The sequence below is a fragment of the Tupaia chinensis genome, unplaced genomic scaffold (genome assembly GCF_000334495.1).
Source record: "Tupaia chinensis unplaced genomic scaffold, TupChi_1.0 Scaffold000020_1, whole genome shotgun sequence".
NCBI classification, from domain to species: domain Eukaryota; kingdom Metazoa; phylum Chordata; class Mammalia; order Scandentia; family Tupaiidae; genus Tupaia; species Tupaia belangeri.
In genome coordinates, this window is record NW_006159450.1 from 612,913 (window position 1) to 624,007 (window position 11,095).

General features: G+C 66.3%; 1 protein-coding gene across 1 annotated transcript in view; it reads right to left on the bottom strand.

The window, feature by feature from the left end:
- Positions 1–11,095, bottom strand: part of SLC12A7 (solute carrier family 12 member 7) — a 92,825-nt gene that overhangs the window by 20,143 nt on the left and 61,587 nt on the right. The window contains exons 7-20 of the mRNA XM_027770298.1: positions 9,481–9,722; positions 8,881–9,007; positions 8,729–8,816; positions 7,727–7,894; positions 6,378–6,476; positions 5,897–5,954; positions 5,203–5,377; positions 3,138–3,256; positions 2,596–2,694; positions 1,954–2,073; positions 1,481–1,585; positions 1,069–1,237; positions 533–728; positions 76–245 (exon numbers count right to left, since the gene is read on the bottom strand). Of these exons, the coding sequence (XP_027626099.1) occupies positions 76–245; positions 533–728; positions 1,069–1,237; positions 1,481–1,585; positions 1,954–2,073; positions 2,596–2,694; positions 3,138–3,256; positions 5,203–5,377; positions 5,897–5,954; positions 6,378–6,476; positions 7,727–7,894; positions 8,729–8,816; positions 8,881–9,007; positions 9,481–9,722 (1,935 nt within the window). The remainder of the gene's footprint in view (positions 1–75; positions 246–532; positions 729–1,068; positions 1,238–1,480; positions 1,586–1,953; positions 2,074–2,595; positions 2,695–3,137; positions 3,257–5,202; positions 5,378–5,896; positions 5,955–6,377; positions 6,477–7,726; positions 7,895–8,728; positions 8,817–8,880; positions 9,008–9,480; positions 9,723–11,095) is intronic.

Here is an 11,095-nt window from a genome sequence, read left to right on the forward strand (position 1 = left end):
GCCCCACCTCATGCCCCCAGCCCCACCTCGCGCCCCCCCGGCCCCCAGCCCCACCTCGCGGCCCCCCGGGCCCACCTTGTGCTGGCGCAGCAGGAAGGGCAGCAGCATAAGCAGGCCGCCGTCGTGGACCACCCACCACACGTCGATGTGGCCGTCGCTGAAGCGCTCCTGGTTTTGCGGGAACAGGTCGACGTTCTTGGCAACCAGCAGGGCCTGGTGGGCCGCGGTGGTGTCGCGGACGGTGTCTGGGAGGGGGGGGCAGGCAGGTCACCTGAGGACAAGCAGCTGCCCTCCACTGCACAGGGACACCAGCCAGCACGGGGGGTGGGGGGCACGGGGGCAAGGCAGCCCCCACTGGGCAGGTGCTGAGGGGCATGGGCTGCCCTGAGACCTTGGGGTCTCTATGTGGGCGGGGCTACAGAAGGCAGGGCCAGCCTCTCTCCCAGGTATAAGGGCGACGAGGGACTCGGCCCCCAAGAGCCTGCTCTGGCCGGGACCTTGGGCGCCCAGGGGCTGGTGCCACCACACCCACCCACGAAGTTCTTCCAGGAGAAGGGGTTGTCCGCCAGCTTCCAGGCCTCAGGCCAGGCCATGAGCACTGTGTTGTGCTTCATGCCCCCAAGGCCGGCCGACTGGATCAGGTGTGACATGCCATCTCTCAGGCTGGAGGACACCACCAGCTGGCAGAAGGCTTTGGTCTTCTCCGCGGCCATCAGAGCCCGGATGTTCTGTGGGAGAAGGGAGGGGTTGGAGCACATCTCAGGGAAGCAGGCGGGAGCGCACAGCTCCCGGCCAGCATATGTGCGCGTGTGTGCGGGACACGCAGAGCAGGCTGGCAGCCCCAGGTCCGAGGTCCAGCTTGGAGCAGCCTCCACTGCCCCAGTGCCCAGCTGGACCTGGGCCAGTCTCTGGCTAGTCTGCAGGCACAGACAGCATGGCCCAGGCTCAGGAGACCAGGACGGGGCAGCTCCTGACCCTGCCAGGAAGGCCAAGTGCCAAGTAATGGTAGACCTGAAGACAACCCAGTGGCCATGGTGGGGCCGCCCTGCTCCCACCCTCCCCACCCACCTCCTCAGCCCGCTGCGCCTGTGCATGCTTGTCCAGGTAGGCACCCTCCAGCACAGAGCCCACGATGGTCAGGCCCCGGCCAGCCTTCAGCTGCGACGTGAAGGACAGCAGGCGGGGGTGCTTCACCGACTGCTCGGCGTCCAGGCTCAGCATCACCAGCACCTGGGGCCTGCAGCGTGAGGGGCAGTGACCATGGCAGCCGGCTGCTTGCCGACGGGCAGGCAGTGGGATGGGCTCGCTCAGCCCTGCTGGGCCCGGCTCCCATCTTAGCCGGGAGCAGGGGCTTCCCGGGCAGCTCAGTGGCCGTCTGACTGACCGCGAGCAGAGACGCGCCCTCTCCGCCACCCCCGCCCCACCCTGCGCGCTCCGGCCTCCCACTCTCGACGGCCCCGTGGGGCTGTGGCACGCTCACCTCCAGTTCTTGGTGTGGGGGGTGCCGTGCTCCACGCGCAGCAGGGCGTAGCGGGCGGCGTTCAGGGACAGGCCTCTGATGCCGTCACCCCACTCCTTCTCAGCCCTGAGGGACACACCGGAGGTCAGCTAGTCGCGGACACTGCAGGACAGCCCCGCTCCCCGGTGACAGGAGGGGCTCCTGAGGCCGTCCAGGGCAGGAAGGGCTGGACATGGTGGGGCCCAGGGCGGAGGGAGTGGGACGCAGAGCCAGGACGCGGGGACGAGGTTTGGGGAGGACGGTGTCACGTGCAGCAGCTGTGGGCAGGCCTATCACCCTCGCGGTCTGTGGGTAAGAGCTGGGGAGGCAATTCCTGCCCGGGGTGCCTCCCTCCCAGGGCAGGGGAGGCTGCAGGGATCTCCCGGCACACGACGCCTGGCCCAGGGAGCCCTAGGAGCTACTGCAGTCTGGCAGCAGCATGGAGCGGGGCTTACCCTCGGTACTCGATGTACTTGTAGATACAGCCGGCGATGAGCATGGCCACCAGGGCGTAGTACCAGGAGCAGACGAACATCAGGCCCAGGCACAGGCTCATGCCCAGGAAAGACAGGGTCCTGGGGAGCATGGCCAGCTGCCCACCAGCACGAGGTGCCACGCCGCCCTCCGCGGAAGCCCCTTGGCAGCGGCAAGCTCCCCAGGTCTGGCCCAGCAGCTGCTACGCATCAGCTCTGAGGCTCAACACGGTCCCTGCCTGCACCCTGGAGCCACAGCTCGGAGCGTGGCTGCCTGCCCTCCGCCCTGCCCTCAGAGGTGTGTGCCCAGTGCCCAGCCCTCTGCAGCGTATGCTCAGAGCCCAGCCCACCACGGTGCGCCCCCAGAGCCCAGCCCTTTGTGATATGCCCCCTGTACCCGGCCCTCTGCAGTGTATGCCCAGAGTCCAGCCCTTTGTGAGTGCCCTGCTAATAATGGGGCAGGTCACGGAGCCCCTCAGCCTTAAGAGTCAGAGCTGGGGCTGCAGGGCCCACTCAGGTACAGGACGGCCCAGAAACCAAGCCTCCTCCAGCCCAGGACTGGCCCGGGGCTCCCTGGCCTGCCACGGGTCCACAGGGCCCCTCGGGGTCCCAGTACAGCCTCACCAGTGGTAGTACTTGAAGCGCGGGCGCCAGTTGGGGGTGCGCAGGAGGGTCTGCACGGCACAGGCCAGGTTGACGAATAGGTAGCACATGAGGAAGAACCTGCCGGAGGCGAGTGCTGGAGCGACCAAGCTGCCCGCGGGCTCTCCCCCTGCAGCACCCCTGGCCCAGCTACCTCCACGCCACCCTCCCGCCCTCTTCCTGCTTCTTTGGACCCAAGGCTGGGCCCCACACTGTAGACCAGCCTCACCCGGCCCTGTCTGCCGGTGTCCTGCTGCACCCTGGGAGGTTGGCCTCGCCAGTATGGCCGTCTGTCTGGACCCAGCGGCCCTGGCTGGCCCTCTGCACGGAGCAGACAGTCCCCTGGGCCTTAGGGCCCTTCCTGGCAGGAGCCCGACACCCAACCCCTGGCTCTGCTCGAAGGTCCGTGCTGAGCCCTGCTCCCAGAGCCTGGGAGCACCGACCCGTGTGCCACGTGCCCACTGCGGCCCGTCGCCTGCTCGGGGCCCAGGAAGCTGTGGATGAGCAGGGCTGTGCCCACTCACATGGACAGGATGGGGGCCACGCTGTCCAGGGAGGCGATGAGGATCCCCGTCTCACAGATGAGGGCCGTGAGGAGCAGGGCCCACGTGGGCTCTCCATTGGCCTTCCCATGGCCGAACACCTACAGGTGGATGGGGCAGTGGGTACAGGAGTCTGGGAGGGATGGGCCTTCTCCACGCCCATGGCCCCAACCCAGCACTCCCCGAGGGAGCCCGCAAGGTCTGCCTCAGCCCAGTTTCCCCAGCCAGAGGTCAGTGTCTGCAGCGGCCCGAGGCTGCAGCCACAGCGCTCCCACAGAGGTGCCTGCACATTCAAGTGGCCGCCATGTAGGCCTCATGGCGTCCCCGGGTCACAGACTGGTCTTTGATGGGGTGACTGGATGCACACGCAGGCCTCTGGGGGTGGCTCACAGGCCAGACCTGCCCTGCACCATCTGACCCACAGGGGGACGGGAGCCTCGCAGGTCAGATCTGCCCTGCACCTCCTGGCCCACACGGGGGCGGGGATAGCACGCCAGGAACCTGGGACCCACGGCCCAGTTCCCTGTGGGCTTCACTGGGTCTCTGCAGACCCTAACCATCTGAGAGTGAAGGGTCCCACCACACCTGCAGGTCCACACAAAATGCTGGCCCTTTACCCACTGCTGAGGGCGCGGAACTTCCTGGAAGGCCGCGTCCTACCTCCAGAGACACCAGAGTTTCCCCAGCCAGAGGTCAGTGTCTGCGGCGGCCCGAGGCTGCAGCCACAGCGCTCCCACAGAGGTGCCTGCACATTCAAGTGGCCGCCATGTAGGCCTCATGGCGTCCCCGGGTCACAGACTGGTCTTTGATGGGGTGACTGGATGCACACGCAGGCCTCTGGGGGTGGCTCACAGGCCAGACCTGCCCTGCACCATCTGACCCACAGGGGGACGGGAGCCTCGCAGGTCAGATCTGCCCTGCACCTCCTGGCCCACACGGGGGCGGGGATAGCACGCCAGGAACCTGGGACCCACGGCCCAGTTCCCTGTGGGCTTCACTGGGTCTCTGCAGACCCTAACCATCTGAGAGTGAAGGGTCCCACCACACCTGCAGGTCCACACAAAATGCTGGCCCTTTACCCACTGCTGAGGGCGCGGAACTTCCTGGAAGGCCGCGTCCTACCTCCAGAGACACCAGGCTTTAAATGCTTTATTTAGCAATCCCCTCACTGCCCTGCAATTCCAAAAGAGGACATCCCAAGGTCGGAGCAGACACGACTGACATCATCCCGAGCCAGGCAGCAGAGCCCACAACGAGGTGTGGTGAGAACCGAGGGTGTCCACGCCTGGCTGCTGCTCTTGAAGCCGACGGCCCTCAGCAACGCTAGGCCTCCCATACCCCGGCATGGTCAGGAGCCGTCAGGGGTCAGGGAGGGCTCAGGGAATCCAGGCGAGGCGGGAAGGTGGGGCAATCTCTGCAAAGGGGACCGGGCCGCCCTCCCTGCAGGGCACCAAGCCAGCTGGGCCGGTGACGCCCTGGCCCCAGGCTAACCTGGAGCCGGGCCTTCAGAGCCGACTGCGGTAAACCGAGGCCATGTGACCAGTGCACTCACAGAACAGGGGGCCGGGATATAGGCACAGAGGATGCCCCTGTGAGGACCCAGAAGGCTGCATCCACGGACCAGGAGCGCCCTGGGAGGGGTCAGCACCACCACGCCTGATCTCAAACTGGCTCAGGGCTGCAAGGACGGAGTGCCGGTCGTCTGAACGGAGGTCAGCGGGCTGTCTCCCGGGGGACACTAATGTACAGACACCCTCCAGGTTCAGTCCAAAAGCTCTGAGCCCGGCTGGAGGGAGCATGGGTCTTGAGACATCGAACGCTTCTGTCACTGACAGAGGGACTGCTCCCGCCGCCTCAGGGGCTGTGGGCCATGCTAACATGCTAACCTATGGGGATGTGGGGCCCAGGTCCAGCCCAGCCCTGTACCCACGACTCGGTCTAGTGGCCAGCGGGTAAGAGGCCCCTGTGGACCCACAGGTGGGGGGACGTGTGCCCCTGCACACTTAGGTCGTGAGCGCCGTGCCGAGGGCACTGCCTGGGAGCTCACCTGCAGGAAGGGGACAATGCCGTCACGGGCAATGGCCTGCAGCAGGCGGGGTGCCCCAGTCAGGCTCTGCAGCCCGGCTCCGCAGGTCGAGAAGAAGGAGCCGATGACGATGACCCACGGGGAAGGCCAGGCCAGCATGCCGATGACCAGGTTCCCCTGCAGGGCCTCCCCGAACCTGCAGGGCAAGCGGGCAGGCTGCAGTCGGCATGGCCTCCAGGAAGCCAAAGGAGGAAGCTTCGGCTCCCCCGGGTGGGGCTCCCGGACTGTGGGGCGGGGTGACTCAGAAGGGGCCCAGCTCCCGGGACCAGGGTTGGTCTCTCCTCTCAGGATCTCCTGGTCAGAGAAGCCCTGGCCTGGTCCAGGGTCACTCAGCAACCCCTCAGCCCATTAGCGTCCAGGCAGGACCCTAAGGCCCGGTGGGACGAACGGACACACGTGGACAGACATGCACCGAGGACCCAGGGCCGGCACACGACCTGCCTGGGCTTCCTGCTACGTCACTTTGTCAGGGGTTGGGGTCCCCAAGGTCCTGGCCTACACCTGGGTCTCCCCGGGCCACACCACCAGCTGTCAGGGTCTGAGCAGGTACCCAGGCTGGAGGCTCAGGTCACGACACGGAGGAGACGCTCCGGTGGGGGTTCATCAGAGCTCAAGCCCCCCGGGAACCCCACCAACCACAGCAAAAGGCACCCACTTGTCTCGGAGGACCACGCCCTCGATGCAGGCCCCGAACAGCACGATGCAGGAGAGGTCTGTATGTCAAGGAAGCTGTGGCCGCGACAGGACAGGGCCTGGCCTGCAGCCCACAGCCGACCCTTCCTGGGCAAGCCCAGTCCTAGAAGCTGGAACCTGGCCCTGGGTCCTCCCAGCTATGTGGCCCACACTGCACCTGTGGTGGGTGTCACCAGCTGCCACATGTAACAGGGAAGCTGCTGTCACCTGACACCCCTAAGGTCAGGCTGTACAGCCAGTCAGGAAGGGGTCAGGGTCTCGGCTTACTTGCCCGCCCACCACTACCCTAGCCCCTACCCAGGGGACGTGAGGTCAGAGCCCCACTGGACCCGAAAGGCCCACCCACAGGAGGAGGACTGTGTGGCCGTGGCCCAGGCCGTGTTAGGGCGCCTGCCCCGAGGGCACCAGGACCACACCTCCAGGCCGCACCCCACCAAGGATACAAATGAAAGACGTGGTCACGATGGCCAAGATGGTCCCCGTGGGGATGGACTTCTGGGCGTCCCGGAGGTCCCCAGACCGGTTCGATCCCGCCATGATGCCTGCGAGGACAGATGGGCTGAGCCGGCACGGCACAGTAGGAGACACTGCCAGTCGGGACTCGCCGAGGCAGAGCAAGCCCGACCCCATGCCCTCTACCGGAAGGTCTGAGGATCCTGACCCTCTGCATGCGTGGACAGGTCTGTCCACACCTCAGGATGGTCACTGTGAGGATGGAGGAGCCCAAGTGCCCCCATACTTACTGCTGCCCCGACACCAGGTTGTGATGACAAGGGACGTGTCCTCCAGGCAGAGGAGGCTGGAGCCAGCCCTGCCGGCCACCCTGGACTCCTCTACACGCTGGGCAGGCAGCGGCCAGGAGCTCCTGGTGCCACGTGCCAGACGGGGGGTCCCGGCCCCACACAGTCGAGACGCCTACAGGCAGCGGGCTGAGCCTCCTCCCTCCATGCCCCTGCTCTGGTCCTCCTCTACCCCAGGATGGACGGGCACCACCACGGAGCCCCTCCAACCAGCTGCAGGTGAGCTGGCATGGGTCCGAGGCTCCGTGGAGGTGCCGTGCGCTGAGAGGCGCCAGCCCTGGCCATGCGCCGGCCACTGGGTAGCTTGAGATCCCTGTCCCTCCCGGGAAGGCCAGGCCGGGGTGCGCAGCGAGGGGAGAAGGCCCAGTGGGCAGGCACGCCTCGCTCGGTCTGCGGGGACTCACGGCACTTCAGAGCGTCCAGGACACCCCTGGGCAGCCCCAGGTGTGGACACGGGCACGGACAGAGTGACAGAACCACTGCGCCAGTGCCACAGGCCATGTCTGACAGCCTCAGGTGGCCGGGCTTCCCTGTGCTGAAAGTGCATCTGGCTGGAAGGCTGAGCAGAGCCTGTTGGGTCATGTGTGTACACGTATGCTTGCATGTGTATGCATGTGTTTGTGGGGGCATGAACTGAGGTCCCTCCCCACTGGCAAGGACAGCGAGGCCAATTCCCTCTAAGAATGACAGCACTCCTGGTTTTCCCTCCCGCGGAAGCGAGTCCACGCCCGTGGCCACACCCAGGTCCTGACCAGACAGGCATGAAACGGGACGTGGGTGAGCTGGAGAGAGACAGACAGAGGGGGAGACCAGGGGAGAGACAGAGAAGAGACAGGGTCAGAGGGGAAACAGAGATGGAGAGACGTCAGGGGGACAGAGACAACCAGAGTCAGATGGCGGAGATGGGGAGAGACAGAGAGACACCGGGGGTGGAGACAGTCAGAGAGACGGCAGAGATGGGGGAAGGGTGGAGAGGGGCCGGGTGGCCTCACCGGTCACAGAGGGGAAGTAGATTCCGACCAGCAGGGTGAAGGAGGTGGTGATGTCGGTGAAGACGTAGGGCAGCCCGCTGGCGCGGCTCTCCTCGGGCACAGGCGTGGAGGCCAGGCCCTTCTTCTCCACAAACGCCCCCTCGTCCGAGTACACACTCCACAGGTTATCTGAGGGAGAGCAGGTGGCTAGAGGACTCGCGGACAGGGCCTGGCACCTGCAGGCAGAGCTCTGCACCCCCCGGGTATTACCGTGGGGGCCGTCGAGGGAGCTGTCCCGCTCTGAACACGGACGCAGCCTACACAGCGTGGCCTGGAGGGCGGCCAGCTCCCAGCATGCTGAGTGCTGACCCACTGGGCCCCAACCAGCTGGCCCTTTATACCTGGCCCTCCTCCCCATGACCCACCTCCAATCCGAGTGCACACTGACCACCCACCTGATGGCATCCAGGCTCTGGGAGCCTGTGGGCGCTCCCCACCCACCCCGTGAACCTCTGGGGGGCCCTGCAGGTCTTCCCAGCCAGACTGCTCACGGCACGCCCAGTGGTTACCGCAGCTCTGCCCCGCCCCGCCCCCCGCCTGTCGGCTGGTCAGGACCCCCTACGTCACGTCACGCCCTACGTGGTAGGTAATACTCATGATCCCAGGGTGGGCAACAGACCAAGCACTCACACCCTCAGAACCCACTCTTCTCCCTACAGCGGCAGCCTGCCTGTTGGGGTGGATCAGACCAGCGCCATTTCTTTCCCACGGCAGCCGGGCTGGTGCCTGTCCCCGTGTGACACGGCGAGGTCCCTGCACTTTGCTACAGTCATGACATCGCAGCTGACCTTAGACCGATCTGCAGGACATGTGTCCGGTTCCCACAGCTCTGGTGGGTCAGGGCGCTGGTACCAGTCAACCCAGTCTGGTTGCGAGCAACCAGCCTCGGTGTGGTGGGCAGGACCCCAGGACGCGCCTGCAGGAGGAGCCAGAACCCCAAGAGCGGCCCCGCCAGGCACATACCCAGGAAGACGCCACTGGCCACCCCCGGGATGCCCTGGATCTCCGTGACGTTGTTCTGAGCGAAGTAGCCGTCGCAGACAGCGGCGGGGGGGGGGGGGGGCTCGGCGGGTGCCGTTGTTCGGAGCGAAGTAGCCGTAGCAGACAGCGGCGGGAGGCTGGGAGCCATTGCAGAAGAGAGCCCCGAGCGCGGTGGCGGTGGTGCCGTTGCCGGCCGTGCGCACCTTGGCACAGATCTCGAAGCTGCGCCTGGACAGCGTGCGGTTCCCGAGGAGGCAGACCCTGGAGCAGAGGAGTCTAAGGCCACGGCAGGCCTGGCGCTGTGCCACGTGGGCGGGTCTCGCGGCACACGGGCATCGCCACCTCCACCGACCGGCCCCTCCAGACCCTCCCCTCCAGCGTCCAGGGCCCCACCCCCTCTGCTGGGTATTGGCCGAGGCTGTCCCCTCGCGGGCCCTGGCGATAGGCAGCACGATCACAGCCCATGCCTAGGGCCAGTGTCTCCTCCAACCAGCCTGGGGCTGTCCACACCCCAGTGTCCTCACCAAAAGGCAACAAGGGAAGCCCACTCGGGAGCTCCTGTGAAGGCTAGGGAGCCCAGACGCGGGCCCGGAGGAAGCCAGGCCCAGCGCAGCCCGGCACTGCCTGAGCATCTCCGGGGCCGCCCCAGGACCCATGGACCTCAGGAGGCCCCACGGGAGCCCGAGCGAGCACGCAGCCAGGTCCTTCGTGGCCCGCCCGCACCCAGCACTCACGGGATGTCCGGGGGGTCGAAGGCCGTCTTGATGACACCGGCATAGATGGCGAGGATGGACAGCACCACGCAGGCCAGGAAGACCAGGGCCAGCTTGTTGACATACTTGACACCCACGAAGACCACCACAGCCATGAGCACCAGCGTGCAGGTCCCGTACACGCGCATGTCGTTGAGCAGGGCGGCCGCCTCGCTCCCCCCCTCGCCCGCCTGGAAGATGGCGGCGCCGGGGGAGATGTAGGTCTGTGGGGGCACAACCGTGAGCCGCTGGGTGGGCGTGCCCAGGCCCTCCCCGCAAGCCCCGCATGGCCTTGGCCTTGTCCAGGAACGCCCGCCAACACAGAGACTGCAGGGCGACCTTGCGGCCCTCGGGTGAGCACGGTAGGTGCCTGCTCCTGCTGGCATAAGGGCAAGTCCTAGCCAGCACATTCCGGAACGGCTCGGAATGGACTCTCGGGTTCGGATCAGAACATGCTCGGCACCAGCCGGCTGGAGCGTGACGGCTCGGCCACAGACGGGACAGGCAAGCTCCCCCACGGCCGCACCCCACCCAGCTCAAACTCCAGGGCCTGTGCCTTCTCCGAGCTCCTGCCCAAGGCCTTGCTGCGAACGGCAGGGAAGGGCAGGTGTCCAGGACCCAGGACGTTCTGGGGCTGATCACTCGTGACCAGAGGCCAAAACCCTGTGCACATCCTCCGTTCCAGGCTCTGGGGGAGACTCCTCTGCCCAGGCCTGGCAGGGTGGCCGGGGAAAGGGCAGATAAATCGGATCAAGGGGGCACACGGGCCAGGTCCCACCAGGGCTCCAGGGTGCACTCCAGCCCTGCCTCCAGCCTGGGCTGGCTGTGGAGGCCGTGGGCTGCTGGGCTCGGACCTGCAGCCTGAAGTCTGCTTGTGCCTGCGAGCGGGGAGGGCGTCCTGCTGAGAACAGCCCGCGGGCCAGGGGCTCGGCCGAAGCCCCGCAGCCCCCCGGAGCCCAGACAGCCAGTGTTGGGATGGGGACCTGGCCCTCGGCGTCCCAGGAGAACCCATGCTCACCAAGAAGATCTCGATGGTCCCTAGGATGTACATCGCCCCCGCAAACGTTGTGCCCAGGTAGAAGCACAGGCCCACGGCCCCTCCGAACTCGGGCCCCAAGGAGCGCGAGATCAGGTAGTAGGCACCTCCGGCTGCAGGACAGAGCGCCAGACGGGGTTAGGGAGGCCGCTCACAGCTCCGTGTTTCCAGCCCAGTAAGGATGGGGACTAAAACTGCCACAGGCAGGAAAACAGGAAGCCCGAGAGCCCCCTAGCAATAGGGCTGCACCTGGGGACTGCCGGTGGCATACTGGTTAAGGCATTGGACGCTCACATTGTCAACCACAGTTTGATCCCAGGACCAAGCATGAAATCACACCAGGTGTGAGCGCATACATGCCCTGAATCCCAAGAGGAGAATGGAGGAGGGAGGGCGGCATGGCCATCTCCCCAGAGGGTGATTCCTCACTTCCCCTCTCTGCCTCTCTCCACCAAGCACACGCTGAGAAGTCCCTGGGCAGATGGACGATGGCTTGAGGGCTTGGATGCAGGTCACACCTGGCCTACTCACACCCAGGACCGAGAGCAGCAGCAGCCCGCA